This window comes from Zalophus californianus, chromosome 3 (assembly GCF_009762305.2).
Source record: "Zalophus californianus isolate mZalCal1 chromosome 3, mZalCal1.pri.v2, whole genome shotgun sequence".
In the NCBI taxonomy this organism is placed as follows: Eukaryota; Metazoa; Chordata; class Mammalia; order Carnivora; family Otariidae; genus Zalophus; species Zalophus californianus.
This window is the reverse complement of record NC_045597.1, coordinates 142530834-142548924: the sequence shown is the minus strand read 5'-3', so window position 1 is coordinate 142548924 and position 18091 is coordinate 142530834. Positions and strand designations below refer to the sequence as shown.

At 32.9% G+C, this 18091-nt stretch overlaps 1 protein-coding gene across 2 annotated transcripts in view; it reads left to right on the top strand.

Annotated features, from left to right (window-relative positions):
- CWC22 (CWC22 spliceosome associated protein homolog) overlaps positions 1 to 17850 on the top strand; it is a 66626-nt gene extending 48776 nt beyond the window's left edge. For both annotated transcript variants that reach the window (XM_027590742.2, XM_027590743.2), the window contains exons 14-20: positions 3714 to 3774; positions 7224 to 7301; positions 7962 to 8114; positions 9561 to 9688; positions 11461 to 11562; positions 11656 to 11876; positions 16168 to 17850. In XM_027590742.2, the coding sequence (XP_027446543.1) occupies positions 3714 to 3774; positions 7224 to 7301; positions 7962 to 8114; positions 9561 to 9688; positions 11461 to 11562; positions 11656 to 11876; positions 16168 to 16754 (1330 nt within the window). In that variant the 3' untranslated portion in view covers positions 16755 to 17850. The remainder of the gene's footprint in view (positions 1 to 3713; positions 3775 to 7223; positions 7302 to 7961; positions 8115 to 9560; positions 9689 to 11460; positions 11563 to 11655; positions 11877 to 16167) is intronic.
- Positions 17851 to 18091: the final 241 nt, after the last annotated feature.

The following is an 18091-nucleotide window of genomic DNA, read 5'->3' as shown; positions in this document are numbered from 1 at the left end:
ACTAGATACCATTTCAGGGATTCTCAAACTACCTGCCCAACTTCATAGATCCCTGCTGTTGGTTCTTTGCTTCAGGAGAAAATTATCTTTATTTGGAAGGTCTAATTGTGTTACATAATTAAATGTTTTTTTTTTTTTTACCTGTGTCATTCCTTATAGTTAAATATCACTAATAAAAACCTGAAGACAACTCTCTGTTATAGAGCTGGCACAGTATATAATTGTAGTGGAAATACAATATTTTTTTAATTTGGTTTCTAATTCTGATTCTAAGCAAAGAAGTACTTTTATGATAACTTTTGGACACTGATTTTTTTGTGTGTGCAAATGGAAATGAACATAAATGGAAATAGGAATTGGGAAGGTTTTGAGGACCCTTTAAAGTAATGTTAAGTAAGAACTACTGTGATCTCATGTGAATATCCTATTCCCTTTGAAGGCTGTGAGTTTGGTTTGGAAGAGAAATAAATGAAATATTAAATGCTTAGTACATCTGTTGTTTTTTATGCGAATCAGCCTATTGATTTAATGGGCACAGTGTTTACATTTTGCACCGGAGGAGGAATGTTTTCTCAGTTTTGTTTTCTTACTAGGTTTTGTATATTTCCATTTAGTATGATGTAATAGCAAAAATGATTCATACGTAGGAGTCATCCTGTTTTTATTCTGTCTGAAAACTTTTTGGCTTAGATTCATCTTCAGAAAGGGAAATGTTAAAAAACAAAACATTGGCTAGAAATATTTTTGGTTTATCCTTACCTATTTCTTTGCCTTTCACATGAAAGAAAAATCTATTAACTATTTTTTCATACAAACAAAGTGAAAAATGAGAAGTTTTTGTTATAGGTAAAAATTCCTAGTTTGACCTTTCATTTATCCTTTTTTAGAAATTTAACAGTAATCTATTGAGAACAGCAGATTCACTGTTTTAATATTGCTGTTAACATTAACTTTGAAGAGTTAGAGTGGAGCTGTTTGGATAACTATTTAAAGGAAACTGTTTTTTTAGTTTACCAGACCTTGATAATCCTTGAACCACACAAAAGATTTGAAAAATGAAAGCATTAGACAGGTGACAGTCACGATTATAAAGTGGTACCAACGCTAGTAACAGCAGTACTGTTTTATGTGTTGGTATTTGTTAAGAGTTCTGAGCCCCTGAATGTCTAGTAAAAATAATTTATATATGACAAAGTTAACTATACTTAAAATCTCATACATATTTTAGAAAGAACCACAAGGACAGATGTTTAAAGGACATGGTTGAGGGAGTCATGTAATGGGATCCTGAATCATAAAGTTAGTGAACAAATATCACTCTAGACTAATAAGTGCTATTATTGGTCATTAAAACAGCTGAAGTGATGTACTTTAATTTTTTTTTCAAAGCAGCAGTACTCAGTATTAATGATTTTACTAAGATACAGGTAAACATCATTGATACACTCTTTTTAAATTTAAATTGATACGCTCTTTTTAAATTTAAATTGATACACTCTTTATGGTAAGCCTTTTAGTACCATGAATCAGGGACTTAATGTCCATGCCATTTGACCATTCTTTTTCATTATATTTCTTAAAGAAATAGAAATTGACAGAATTATATATAGAATTGTTCAGTACAAAGAAAAAAAGACCATCTTGTCCAATACCAATCATCAAATGTCCAGTTTATGCCACCATTGAAAGTTAGGCTAATGTGGGTCTTGTTATTGATGTGGGCAAGTGGTCTGACTTAATGTGAAATGGGGCAAAAACTGTATAGACACTATAGTACTGTACCAGTAGTATTATCTTTACTGTTTAAATAGGTAGACAGATTCTAAAAGTGATACATTAACATATCAACAGTGGTAGTCTTGAGAGGAGATTGGATTACAGATTTTTTTGTGTCTGTTTTCCAGTTTTTTGTGTTTTTCAAAAGTCTTACGTTTACAGTATACCAATCTGTACCAAATATAATATAAATCAAGAATGGAATATAATCATCAAGTCAGATGGCAGTGAGGGCATTTTATAGAGTTTGCTTTTGGAAATCTTGCAAACAAAAGGACTGACAACTGTGTGGTGATTTTATTTTTTTAATTTCTTTCCTTTTAGACTTGACTGATCTCACCTGTACTCTTATCTTCTTACTATCCTGGCTCCTAAATGACCCTCTCTCATTTACACAAAACAAAATTATACAGTTGGTTTTGTTATTAAAAAGTAAACATTCCTGTTTATTCTTGCTTTCAAATGATATTCCACTCTGATTTTGCATTATTGAAGCTGTAGCATCAGAGGGAGGTGGGTTTATCGTTTTCCCACCAAAGTTTCTTAGATTGGAAACATCAACAAAACCACGTGTAAACACAGCTGGGAAACTAGCATCATGTAAAATCATTTTTCTTTACCCTTCCCTCAGTCACTGTTTATTTGTGTTAAACCTGAAATTCATTTGATTTAGCAACCTAAGATAGCTGAACAACAAGCAAATTTAATTCATTTAATATTTACATTTAGTACAACTTCAAAAGAATCTTGGTATAGGAAATTACCAAATACTTTTAAAATAAGAACAAGGAAAATAGACTATCATACAGCTGACTTTCTCACTGGTACTTAATAGATAAACCGAAAGTTATAAAATATTTTTATTAATTGATTGACTTATTTTTCAGAAATTGCAGGGTTTTTTTCCTGCATACTAATTCTGTTTGAAAAAAAAATTAAAACTAGAAAAGAAAATGTCAACATCTTTCAAAATACTTTTTGGTAATATTGCTATATTGTTGAAGTTTATCAACTACAGTTTAATATTTTAATCTTACTGCCAGATATTGTTTAATATTACCTGTTGCAAAAGCTCTTTCTGATATATTTCTTTCTTCATTTTAGTTTGTTTTTTTAAATTCTACTACATTGTACCATTCTGAGTTATTACTCTATTGTGCTTATGAAACTCAGTAAGTATCAGAAGCTGAGGAATCAGATGAACTATAAAACTAAATTCATAATCATTCTATTTCAGTGGCTGATTATTTTATACTGCTTTTATCAAAAAAATGAAGGTTTGAACATTCTACAAAAAGTACAAATATATTAGTATTATTCCTGTATTGAGCTCACATTAAATTTGATAATTTTCTTAAGTATATTGGAAATATTTTTAATGAAGCTTACATGAATGTATAAAAGCAAATTATTTTTCCTTGTAAGTGATTTTGGTTGTTTACTATTTTTATACTTAGTTTTTGAAAATGTAGAAGCACTGTGGTTGGGTATGAATCATGATAACTTTTAAATGTGATGATTAAGCACTAGATGTCATGCTGGGCTCTGGGGCATCTTTTACCTCTTACTGACTTGGGTCAGAGATAAGTGGAAATATTTAACAATGTCATAAAAATTTGTCTACTTTCTTTCTATATATTTGCCCATTCTGGACAGCTTATATAAATGGAATCAAACTATATGTGGTCTTTTATATCTGACTTTTTCACTTCACATAAATCAGAGTTCATCCATGTTGTAGTACATCTCAGTACTTCATTCTTTGTAGAATTAAGAGCTATTTCTTTTCTATATACATGATACAGTACTGTGAAGTTACAATAAAAAAGTTATTTTAAACAATTATTAAAGCAAGATCCTTGTTTATAAAAGAGTGCTATGGTTTAACTAAAAATGCTGCAAGTTTTTAACTTATTGTGACCATTTTATCTCTACAGTTTAGATTTTGAAGAATGTGCTCACAAATTGCTGAAAATGGAGTTCCCTGAGAGCCAAACAGTAAGTTAATATTTTTTTCTTCTATTAGGAAATAATATTGGTTATAAAAATGTTTAAGACAATATAGGCTTTATGAATTGAAATAACTTAGTATTGAATATTCATTTTTTAATGTAGCTATTCTAAAATTTTAAAATAACTTAAAACTTAGTTCTGGGGTGCTTCATAAATGCTACTCATTGCAGTGAATTAAATGGACTGCTTAAATTGGATGTGGGAAAAGGAGGAAGTCTCTGAACCACTGCACTTTACATGAATTTCTGAGTGGTTGCCTATAAATCAAATGGTGGCTTAAAATACAATAGGAAATTTGTTCCTTAATGAATTGCCTACTCCATCTACTTAATGCACTAAAACATTCTTTTGTGGTAGAAATTGTAATGATCACCATACATGTTGTTACATTGTTTTAATTGGATATAGAAGAATCTGTCATTTTTTTTTCATTAATTCAACAAAATGTATTCAGCATATACTACATGTCATACTCTCTCCAGGGTATCAGGGATTCAGTAATCCAGTACATATTAGCCCCCTCTTAGTCCAGGGGACTCATAATTTTATAACTTAGTATATACTTCACTGTTCAAAGTATCATAGAACCCTAATGACAAAAATAATAAAGACTGGATTGAGTAGATTATCTTGGGTGTTTTTTATAGTTGCATTCTTATCCATAGTGCTCCCTGCCCATCTATATTTTAAATCCTTGGAACCTGAGCCAAGACTTTTGGGGTTTTGTTTTTCACACCCTGGTTTACACATGGTAGACCCAGCAGAGATGCCACAGTGAATAGATCAACTCTAGGCTGTTTCTATTTCTAAAAGATCTTGACTATCTGAACTGTTACTATTAGGTGTAAGTGCTTTGTTTTAAGGCTTTAAATATGATCTGTTACGGGGATTGGCAGACTGTGGCCCAGGCCCACTACCCATTTTTCTAATTAAAATTTTATTGGAATACAGCCATGCCCATTGGTTGGTGTACTGTGTATAGTTGTTTTCACCTTATGGCAGCAGAATTGACTGGTTGCAACAGACATCTTATAGCCTCTAAAGCCTAAAATATTTACTGTCTGGCCTTCGATTGAAAAAGTTTATCAATCTTTTTCTAGATTGTGGATTTCTTCTTGAAATGCCATGGTATGTAATTTTGAGAGGAAATGAAAGTTCTTTTTTCCCTCTTAAAGTTTGTTTGTTGGTATATTAGAAACAGTGTACCTATTTATACCCTGGGTGCACTTGATGTGTTCACTTTTGAAAGGAAATAAATTAGTGAATTAACCTTTAAAATGATAATTGAAACTGAAATTACTATATGATCTTGTCACATTATTGAGGAGTATAATTAAGTCATTATAACTTTTATTAATATTAATTCAGAGCATAGTTGTTCTAGAACCTCAACATATTTTGATAGCATTTGGAAGAATGTCGTAGTGCATCTATTTTCATGCACTCAAAAGACTCTCCTAAAATTGCTATAATATTTAATTAAAATGTTAAAATATTTAATTATTATAAGCCACAGGGAATAACTCTTATAATTGAATTTAGTCTAGGGAAGAAAGTAATTTGTTTTATAAGTAGCACTGGCTTTATTAGCAATGCTGTCAGCATATTACTATGTTATATTGTTTAAAACCTGATTAACTTATGTTATTGTAAAATACAATGTTAGTAGAAAGAGTTGGAAATGCATTTTAATATATCAAATTGACATAATATGGCAGAACTCAGAAAAACCTCATTTTAACTTTTTAGTACTATATTAAATTTTGACAAAGTATATCTTTCCAGAACTTACACATTAATAAGCATTGTTTTTAATTGAGGTGACTTGTGACTAATCATAAAAAAATAATTTAGCAATGTAACGACATCTAGAAACAACTTAATATTGTGAATTAAGTTAGGCTTTTTGAGTAGATTGTTTTATAAGTAGATTATCAACTTCCAGAACAGCGCAACCAATAGAACTTTCTGCAGTGATGAAAATATTTGTATTCCACTCTGTCTAGTATAGTAGCCACTAGTCACATGTGGCTTTTGAGTACTGAAAATGTGGCTGGTATGACCAAAGAACAAAAATTTTAATTTTATGTAACGTTATTTAACTAATTAGCTAGGGGTTACCATGCTAGACAGCACAGTTCTAGAGTATCTGTTCTGTGCCTCTTTGGGACCCTTTTCCTCCCTCTTGCACATAGATATATGCAGTAAATATAGATAGACCTAAGTTTTAAAAATATTTACAATATTTACTTAGGTAACATCTCACATTGTTAAATATGACAAAATGTCAAAATTTTTAATTGAAAATATAAAGGTAAAATTAAATAGAAGTAAAAATGAACTGAAAGGGTATATATTATATTTTATATAATAAATATATTTTTATATATTATACATTATATTATATTTTCTGTTTATAGAACACAGATACATTGCAGTTACTATATTTGGAAAAAATAATCTTCAACTTTTTGGTAAATGTTTTGTAGAAAAAGATATTTAGTCAATTCTACAGCAGTGGTCAGAGAATGAATTTAGGCCTTTTTTCATTTTGTCGCCATTGATTTGTCCATGTTTCCTGAGTTTCTTTGTCTATGTGATTGATATAATCAATACATATTTCATTAACAGTATTTTAAAATTATAAATCATTTGTGATGATGGTATTTCCTGGTCCTGGATTTACTCTTGCATTTATTAGTTCAACAGAATTTTTACACAGGAGTTTTCAAGGCACATAAATAGCTGATTAGACAATATATTACTCCAGCAGTTATGGAATGATTTGATCTATTTGTATAGATTTATCAATAGATAGATGTTTATGTGAACATTTATTTTAAGGCTAGGAAATCCGGCCACAGAGGTGTTTTTTTCTTTGTTCTTGTAAAAATATTTTTTCTTTATTAACCAGAGTGTCATTTAAGTTAATGTTGTAGCTGTGCTTATTTATGCTTCTATGAAGACTCATGTTCTACTTTTCCCATACTAATTAAATATATTCCTTAATAATTGAGTTTAAAAGTGTATATCTGAATTGTTAGGTGGCATATTGATGATCTATATTTTTCAAGATTTTGTGTAGAAACTTTTTAGAATACAGTCTATTCAGTCTCTTCATGGTGTATCTGTTTCATATAGTAGATTTTCTTGAAGTAGTTCATACTTAATATGAATTTAGAATTTTGTAATCAATCTAATTAGCATGGATGACTATGAAAACTGTCAGCTAAGCTGAAGGCTTTAAAAAACTATAGGCTTGACATAGACTGAATTTTTTAATTTTGTCTTAACAAGCTCACAAAGCTTTGGAAGTTTTGTATATTTAAAACCTTATTTAAAAATTCAGGCTGTCTCTATCATATTGATAAATTATCATATAGCATAGATTCATTGTGTTCTGAATCATTAATGCAGTTTTTTCCTCCAAATAGAAAGAACTCTGCAACATGATACTTGACTGTTGTGCCCAACAAAGGACATATGAGAAATTTTTTGGCTTATTAGCTGGGGTGAGTTCCAGCCTCATTTTTCTTGTTGGAATGTAATAGAATCACTAAGGGAATCCTTAACATGAATATTGTGAATTAATGTGTCTGCCTTGTGGTCTTGTCTAATATAATAGCAAATCTTTGCTAAAAGCTCGTTGCTCTTCCCTTCCTCAGGTTTCCCATCCTCTGTAGTTTCCTCCTTTCCTACTTCATTTTGTAGTGCCTTAACATTGCATATGACTCTTCCAGAACTTTTTGAAATTCTGTGTGCTTTGTAACAATTTCCCAAAGAGGACAATTAAATGTTGCCTTTTCAAAAATCTCAAAGTAGTTTCTGTTAGTACATGTTCAGGCAGCACAAATAGAGCATGAGCTAAAATAAGTTTTTAAATCTAAACTCTACCCACAGAGAAATATATTTACATAGTATGCAAATGTATGTGTCTATGATAAGCTACTTGTATAATTTTGTTTTAGCATATAAACCCCAGGTAAATAAGGATGATATATATATTACCTTCTTTTTTAAGCATTCCATCATACAGCACAAAAAGATTGAGTGATATGATATATAAAATATTTACTAATTTTTGATTCAGTAAATTTAGAAGGATCAGATATGCTCATAATGGTATTGAGAGTCAATTTTTAGTGGTACTGACATTCAATTTTTTTTATTAGCGATTTTGCATGCTAAAAAAAGAATACATGGAATCCTTTGAAAGTATATTCAAAGAACAATATGATACCATCCATCGCTTGGAAACAAACAAATTGAGAAATGTTGCTAAGATGTTTGCTCACCTTTTATATACTGATTCACTTCCATGGAGTGTAAGTAGATGGGTTGATATTTATACTTCCTTCCTAATCCCATTATTCCTTAATAGGGTATAATATAACCATACTTTTCCTATGTAGGAAATGTACTTTTAAAAATGAAATGTATAGCAAACTTTTACTGTAATGGCTATCTTTGAGGTTTTATTCATATAACATGGGATCGAGAAGCTAAGTAAATAACATGAGTATAAGAAATACCATCCTAGGTGATTTTAACAGTCCAAACATCACAGTCCTTTTTAATAGTGATGGCTTAATGGTGTTTTCAGGGAAAATAGAGATTTTCATCTTCTCTAGGTGTGCACACGTGAATACACACTCATACCCACATACATCAATAGCTTGGTGATCCATGCATCATGTAGTCAGTTCTTTAGAACAAGATGAGATATCCTTGATACACAGATATATACTGGATTGGAATTTGAAATGCATTCATGAAGCTGGCATTTATTGTACAACTGCTGTTCATCCAACAACCATTCATTTAGTTACCAGCTATGTATGTGCCTAGTCACTTGAGAGAGATACTGGGCATCCAAAGTGAATTATATATGATCTCTGCTTTCAAGAAGCATACCATATAAGAAATACATAAGGTAAGATATGCCCATAGCACCAATACGAAATAACAAGTGATAGGTTATAAGAAAAGTGAAGTTGAAAGAAAGAAATTACATCCAAGAGGAAAGAAAGAAGAGGATCACATTGTAGAATACCACAACCTGATGGTAGAATGAGGCAGCAAAGTGACCTCATAAACATTAGATTGTTGTAATATTGTAAGTACTAAGTATGTCTAGCTGCATTAATAAGCATTTTTTAAGCTCACCTAGGAGCCTGATTATAATAATATTTTTACTTCTTTTTCCCCCTCTGGGAATGAAAATGAAATCAAGGTTTTAACCAATTGAAGCAGATGGGTTCCTGGAACAAAGAACTCATAAAGACTGGAGGTTACTTTTAGTTTTATTTGTCCTAAAACATCTCTCTATGGCTTCAGTTTTTAAGCCTCAATCTTAGTATTCAGAACAAGCCATCACTCTTCCTGTCTTTACCCTTATTGTATATGTACTACACAAAACTATAGCCTAATGCTCTAAGTGGCATTTGGCCCCAAACCCTTATATATATCCACATTTTGATGAGTGAGTTTTAGGAGCTAGTAATCTTTGCTTCAGCATTATATACTCACAGCAGAATATATCTCTGCTATAAAAAGCACATTACTCAAGAAAGAATGAACTCTATTTCTGTAGTATCTTAGCGTTACGAAAATTAGCATAGAGAGGTAGTCTTAAACTTTGCCAAGAAGTAATACTTCCTAGGACAAAGAAAGATATTCATGGATAATTCTTTAGAGACACTTAGAGTTATAAATGTTGGTCAATTTGTTTTTTGAACAAAATAAAATTGTATTTTAATTTTAATTTTCAGGTTCTTGAATGTATAAAGCTAAGTGAAGAAACCACTACATCATCCAGTAGAATTTTTGTTAAAATATTTTTCCAAGAACTTTGTGAATATATGGGTCTTCCTAAACTTAATGCAAGATTAAAGGATGAGTAAGTTTATCATTATGCACTTTTTATTCTAACTGTCCTCAGGAATTTTCTTCCATTATAGCAACATAAGTCCACACTTGGTTGTAAAAGTAATAGTTAAGCCTCTAGGACTTTCTTCATCCACTAATTACTACTCTGAATCTCATGTTCTGTAGCACAGGACAACATGCAGTTTTTAATGTTGGGTTTTAGTTGCAGTAGAGAAAACACAGAATCAATGCCTCTTTTAGTTAGAACACATGGAATTCTTTTGTATGTTCACTGGAGTTTTCCAATAATGAGTACTACTTACAGTTTTATTTTCATTTTTAACCCTAATTTTGAACGTTAGAAAATTAATTAATTTTTGTTATCAGTGGATAATTGTAAATATATTTAGATGACCCAGTCATGTAATTGTTCAAATTATTACACTGAATGAGAGTCTTTTTCCAGGACTATCATGTAATCCCTATCTCAGCTTTCTTATTTCCTGTTTATTCAGATTACCCATTGCCACTCACATTGACTTCTACTGTATTCACACTGCTGAATCGTCCTTTCAGATTTCTTAGTGACTACCTGTCAAGTCAAGTACTTTTTCTCAGTCCTCATGCCCCTGGACTTCCCAGCCTTACTTACACAGTTGACCACTTGCTCACTGTGGCTCCTCACTTTCTTCTCATTCTGCCTCACTCTTCATGGTCTCTACTCCTCAGCCTACCACTCCTCTTTGCCACAGTTTCCATTCTGGGTTCAACATGCCCTCTCTGGGCTAGTCATTCTGCTCCCCTTAGCTTCATAGACTAACTTATTGGTCCCTGTCTACTTCACCAGGTTTATCTCCTCCCTCTCCACAGGCTGCACCAACATTGCTCAGCTCATTCGTGCTTCCTTACCTCCATTTCCAGAGCTAGAAATCCCCTCTCTTGGTCTATCCAGCAAAACTCTTAATTATTCTTCTTATATGTCACCTTTTTCTATGAAACAGTTTGTCCTGACATTGCTGGTTAGTCATTCAATGTGGTACTCAGAACAACATGTCCAAACCACCTTGTATTGTTAATGTTTTTTGTTTGTTCCCCTGCTAGAAATAATAATTATATGCAGGCTTCATCCATGATTTTGCGCTTTTGTTGACTACTTTTTCCCCATCCCCCAGTGCCATGCACAGTACTGTGTGTGCATGTATGTGTGTATGTGTGTGTGTATATATATATATATACACACACACACACAACTCTATTATGTATATTCACATACTACATATATATGCGTGTGTGTATGTTGTATATAGTCTACAATATGTGTGTATGTGTGATGTATAAAAAAGTTTTTAAAAACTTCTGTGGATGCCTGGGTGGCTCAGTCAATTAAGCATCCGACTCTTGGTTTCCGCTCAGGTCATGATCTCAGGGTTTTGAGATTGAGCCTGGTGTTGAGTTCTACACTCCATTGGGAGTGTGCTTGAGATTCTCTCTCCCTCTCTCCCTCAGGCCCCGCCCCCCATGCACACACCTGCGCAGGCTCTCTCTCAAATAAATAAATAAATAAATAAATAAATAAATAAATCTTTTCTTAAAAAACCTCTGTTGTAAGTTTAGTAAATTATGACTTGACCCTACTCATTTCATTTAGATAGCATGTAGTCTAAAAAATGGTATAAATCACTTACTTAATTGTATTTCATTTACTAATTTAATAATACATAGAAAATCTGAAAAATGACTGCACACTGCCTTTTTATCTTTAAACAATGTGTTCTCTTTTGTTCATACTTTTTCTTGTTTTAGAACCCTCCAGCCATTTTTTGAAGGATTATTACCCCGAGATAATCCAAGAAACACTCGGTTTGCCATCAACTTCTTTACTTCTATAGGTCTTGGAGGTTTAACGTAAGGATAATTTTCGGAATTTTATTTTCATTTTATACAATTATCTCACAGTTGCCTTCGAAGCAGAAACTAACATATTATATCTTTAATTAGGGATGAATTGCGTGAGCATCTCAAAAATACACCAAAGGTCATTGTGGCACAGAAACCAGATGTTGAGCCAAATAAATCCTCCCCCTCCTCTTCCTCTTCCGCATCCTCCTCTTCAGAGTCTGACTCCTCCGCCTCTGATTCGGACAGCACTGACAGCAGTTCAGAGTCTTCCAGTGAAGAGAGCGATTCTTCATCCTGCAGTAGTCAGAGCTCTGCCTCAGGTATGGAAACTCATTTATAATTGATTGGGCTCTTCTCTAACAAGTACATTGTTGGTGATGTTTACAGCAAAGGAACAAAATAATTTGATTGCTTTATTATTATAGATTCAGTTGTTTAAAAGCCACGATTAATAATATAAATGATCACCTATCACTGCTGGAGTCTGTAGTGAATTGCATCATTTATAATGCTGAGATTACCTATTGGCATCCTCTTCATAGAAATGAAGATGTTTCATTGGCATATACTTATTTGAGTGATGACTGAAATACCATTCATTCATAATGCCTATAATCCAGTTTATAGCTTTCCTGGTGTTTATATTTTAAAGAAATTTTAGTTTTTACATTAATGAGGGTTTATGTTATTGACATGTGCCATGCATGGTGTGTACTTCCTGAGTGTAAATGTTCATGAAGAGAACACATCCATGTGCTAGCTACCCATAACCGGAGTTACCAGCTGCTGCGGCTCCTCCCACTGCCCCAGGGCAGCTTCTGCTCTCATTTGTAATTCCGTAATTCATTGTGCCTGCTTTTAACTTTATACCTATGTTTTATGAACTCCTTTATGTCTGGCTTATCTTTCACAATTACTTTTGTGAGATTCATCTGTAATACTGCATTTAGTTATAGTTCATTCAGTCTTATTGCTGTGTAGTTTTCCACTATATGAATATGCTACAGTCTATTTAACATCCCTTTTACTCAGCAGCAATTTAGATTTATAAATAGTATTCGCGTGAATACTCTTATTCATACTTGGTAGATATACGTATATGTACATATGTGCATTTCAGTTGGGTGTGTACTTGGAGAATCACTGGGAATCACTGGGTTGTAGGTTGTTTGTGTATTTAGCTTTAGTAGATAACTGCCTGTTTTGCAAGTGGTTATTTCAGTTTATACCCCCATCAGCCATATTTGAGAGTTCCAGTAGCTCCCATCCTCACAACACTTCAGTTGGCTGTCTTCTTCTTTTTAACCATTCTGGTAGATGTGTAATGGTATTGCATTGTGGTTTTAATTTGTATTTTCTTAATCACTAATGAAGTTGAGCACTATTTTATATTCTTATTGGCCATTTGGGTATTTTTCTTTTGTTAAGTGGCTGTCCCAGTCTTTTGCTATCCCCCCCTTTTTTGTTTTATGAAGTTGTCTCTTCTATTAATTTGTAGGAGTTCTTTAGATTTTCTGGATATGTATCTTTTGTGACATGTGTGTATTGCAAATAGCTAGTTCAATTCCATTCTTGTCTCTCCAGGCCTGTGCAGCTGTCAGAGCTCTGTTGGTCTCTCTGTCCCTCAGCAGCAGCCCTGAATCAGCAGATGCTCACAGGGAGAAAGTGGCTGTAGATTGTCAGCTTACCTCTCTATGGTTCTGCCCTCCTTGAATCTTGGCCTTTATTCAACTTAAAGTTGCAGATAGTACAGAAAATTCCCATATAGCCTTCACCCGACTTCTCCTAATGTTAGCATTGTACTAACCAGAGTTCAATTTTCAAAGCCAGGAAATTAACATTGGAACAATACATTAAACAAATTCTTGAATTTGAATTGAATTTCACCAGATTTTCCATTAATGTCCTTTTTCCTATTCCAGGATCCTACTTGCATTGAACTGAGTTTCTTCTTAGTCCTCTGTATCCTGTGATAGTTCCTCTCAGGCTTTTCTTGGTTTTAATGGCTTTGATACTTTTGAAGTCCTCTGGTCACTTATTTTTTAGAATGTCCCTCAATACGGATATCTGTCTGATGTTTTTACATAATTAAAATGAGGTTATGCATTTTTGGACAGAATACCATAGAAATGTATTCTTAATGCATCTTATCTTGGAGTTCATAATATTGATATGTCTTATTGATGACATTAACTTTGATCACTCAGTTAAGGTGATATCTGCTCGATTTCTTCATGGAAACTCCTTTTCTCTGTAAATTAATGTTTTGTAGGGAGATAATTTGATACTATGCAAATCTTCTCTTTCTCCTCTACCTTTCACCCTTTTATTTTAGCATCCATCTTTGGATCTTGTCTGCAATACTTAACTACTGTCGTGTTTGCCGAATGTGGTTTTTCCATTTGCTTTTTTTTTTCTGCATTTAGTAATTGAATTTCTTCTGCAGGAAGAAGTCCCTCTCCCCTCTCCACATTTATTTATTAACTGTATATTTTATCAGTGTGGACTCATGGATATTTATCTGAATTAGTTAAACTCCATTACTGTCATTTATTTTGTTGTTCAGGTTATTTCAGCTTTGGCAATTAAGAGCTCCTGCAAGTTGACCCCTCTGTTCTTTCATCGTACCCCTATCCTTTTCTTTGAGCACTGCCTTTCTTTATAAAATCTCAAGTTGTTCAAGATCTTTAGTGCCTTTACGCAGAAGATTTTAAATTTTTATCTGGCATTTCTAGTAGTTTTCGGCAGGGGCACTGGTCTTCCACAGCTTTCTTCATCCTCCCTGGAAGTGGAAATACAGTAGTAAAGGATTTTTTCAAATGTGCCATTTTCTGAGAAGGTCTGTGGTGTTTTCCCCAGGGTCAACTCTGTTTTCTTCCATCATAGTATCTTAGTCTGAATAAGAGATAGTCTTAATTGTCCAAAACACATACCATTTCTTATTTTTTAATGCATATTTTAGTGGCAGGAAAAAGTAGTCTTTATACTCTTGTTCTCTGGCTTGTTGCACTTAAAAGAGTATTAGATACTGTGTGGCAGCCAGAATTGTGGGACTCTCAGTATTTTATATTGTTAGAGCAAGATTGCATTTGCCCACAGGAAGTCTTATTCTTGAATTAAAATATATTAACATTGTTCATTTAATATTCACCTCTTTTAATTCTAAAGAATTTGTTATTTCATGGTATCTGTTTTGAGAACAGATGATAACACAGCATGAATTGCTGCAATAAGGAATCTTGCCGATTCAGAATTAATTTGCCTCATCATACAATTTCAGTAGAAAGCTTTCAGTTTTATTAGTAAAATATTAAGTAGCATAAAAACAGTATGAACTGCCCCCAAATTAGAAAATTATAAAGCAAACACCAAAGAGTGGGGAGGTTGCATATTATGGTAGGGCTCAGGGTTTTGTGTCAGCAACACACAAAAAAAAGAGTGGTGTAGAGTAGGGTCAGAGAGACGCTGATTTAGCACACAGCCAGATGGTTTCTGCTTGGGTAGCTGCAGCTCAGCTGAGAACCAGAGAAATAAATCCTTAGTGGCAAACCAATGGACTGTGCCAAGGGTAGGCATTTGGCAGAAGAAATACAGGTTGGTACAGTGAGATTTAGATGGAGAGAGGACGAAGGTAGGCAGTTTTCTACCATATTTTCTTCTTTCTGTATATGTATGAATTTGACAGAACTTTTGGTCATCTTAGCAACTTTGACTTATGTACCCAAAAGAAATAAGATATAAAGTGAATAAATTTGTTTTATAGCTTAAAATTTCACTGTGATTAAGATTTATATTTGTGATTATATCAGTGAGATTGAATTGTTCTAGGCCATTTCAGAAGAGTTTTCTCAGAAATCAAGCCTTCATAGCTCTCATAAAGCGTATGATTATATGTCTTAACAAGCTTCTCTTCCTGGTGCAGAAACTGCTTCTCTGATAGCACTGGTCAGCAGAACTATTGTTTTGTTTTGTTTTGTTTTTTTAAGATTTTTTTATTTATTCACTTGAGATACAGAGAGAGAGAGAGCATGAGCAGGGAGAGAGGGAGGGGGAGAGGGAGAAGCAGTCCCCCCGCTGAGCAAGGAGCCCGATGCGGGACTCGATCCCAGGACCCCGGGATCATGACCTGAGCTGAAGGCAGACACTTAACCATCTGAGCCACCCAGGTGCCCCAGAACTATTGTTTTTGTAGAAAGAGGTTTTTATTTGAAAAATGTATATTCATGATGTTAAACAAACTCATGCACCCCACTCCCCCACCTTTAGGGAATAATGTTGCTGGCATGTGTGATCACTGTATTTTTTATAAGTGGAAATGTTAGTCACTTTATAAAAAACTTTACATTTGCTACAGTTTATTTAAAGTTCCTGTTTACTGCTTTGAGTCTAAAGATCAAAACAGTACTTTGGTAACTAATGGTGATATGATGTATATACTTAAAAATTACTCATTTTATAAAATATTCTGTCATCAGATTTTCCATTCAATCATTTAATTTTGTGTCCAGTTTGTCTGAATTAATAAACCTACGATGGATCAATAAATGTAATTGTTAAATTATGAAATTAAAGATTAAAATAAAAGCTAACTATTTCATTTTACACCTGCAGCTACAAATAGAAGAAAGAAGGGACAAGGGAACACCAGAAGTAAAGAAGTAGATAAATTGATCAGGAAACAACAAACCCATGATAGGAAACAAGAAGAAAGAAGGCCAGAGCAAAGGCATCAAGAAACATGGACTGAAAGAGAAAGAAGGTCAGAAAAACATAAAGATAAAAATTCAAGGGATCCAAATTGGAGAAATCCCATAACAAAATACACTTCAGACAGAGGTGTTCCTTCTGAACGAAATAGTTACAGTAGAATCACGAATGACAGAGACCAAGAAGCACACGCAGATTTGGAAAATAAGCACAGTGACCCCAAAAAGAAGAGAGGAGAGAGCAGAAATTCTTTTTCTGAAAATGAGCACAGACACCGAAATAAGGACAGTGAAACTGTGATAAGAAAAGATAGATCAAGGTCAAGAGAGAAGAACCGAAAACGTTCAGGTTCCAGAAGCGATGAAGACAGGTATCAGAATGGTGCCGAAAGGCGATGGGGAAAATCTAGCAGATACTCCAAACAATCCAGAGAACCAGAGAAACATCAGGACTGGCGAAGAGAAAAGTCTCCAACAAAGCAAAAAAAATGATGCTACAAAATGCCAGAAACTGAACATGCCTTATATTCAGTTGAAACAAATTATTTTTTACATTAACGAACTTTATAGAGAATTCTTGTATAAAGTAATGGTTTGTATTTGTACATTTAAAAATTTTTTCATTTTAACATGTTTTATAATTGATACATCTCAAGGCCCTCCACATAAAATTATTTGAAAAGTTTCACCAGAGAGGGATGTAATTCTTGCTTATATTTTGTTAATAAAATGATCAAATGCTCATTGAATCAGTGATTTTTTTCATTGACAAAATTTTTTTTTCCTGATAATGTTTCCAACTGTTTATAGAACTATTATAATGAATTATTAGTGGCTTTTTTTTTTTTAATAACTAGAGACCAAAATAGATGAACCATTGCAATGTAATATTTTTGCTTTGTTAATGAGATGCTATGAAACTTTTTTAGGAGTCACCCTTTTTATAAAATAAGAATTATTTCCAGTTTCATATAACATCTTGAACAAAATAGGTATGTGTAAGTTTTTTAACGAGTGTTTTGGTGAAGCTAAGATTATGTTAGTCTTTTAAACAGATACATAGCTATATTATTTAGAATTAGGACTTCTCTCATCAATAACATTTCTTCTCTCTGGACTGCTAGATTAACGTTTAATTGAAATTCTTTGTGATTAGTGCTTTTTCTCAGCCTTGAAGTTATATCATTGTTGGTAAGTTAATGTGTGTTTAACTTTTAATTTAGATTAATAGGTCATTGGAAAACATACAGTCGTGAGAAATGTGAACAGCCTGTGAAATAATTCCAATTTTTATAAGAATTTTAAAGGTTTCCATCACTGTATCTCTTACCAATTAATATGTGACCATATTATTTATTACTTTTGAAATAAAATATTGCCTCTGAAATTTTAGATTTGCTGACATTTAACCCTACTTACCAAATAGACTGCTTGTGCTTACTCACTTTTAAAGTACTTAAAGTCCATTTTAGCTGATATCTGGTTTCAAGAATAATGGGACCACCATCTTTAATGTTTGACTTTCAGACATTTTCTGATTCAGAATGTTTTCTATTTTTGTTCAAAAACTTGAATATAAATAACAATAAAGTCCATATAAATAAATAAATATCCTCTCCTCCTATCCTCCTGCCCCTGCAAAAAAAACAACAAAAAAGTAATATGGCAGCCTGGAAAAATTCTTTTTAGTGTTGTCTCCTACTGTGGTGGTTAGAAGGTGCTGAGTTCTCATTAGAAGGTATATCATGCATGCAGTGCATTTCACAAAACTATGAAGCTCAGCAAATTGGATTTAAGGAACACATAGGCTATAAGCCCTAAAGGAAAAT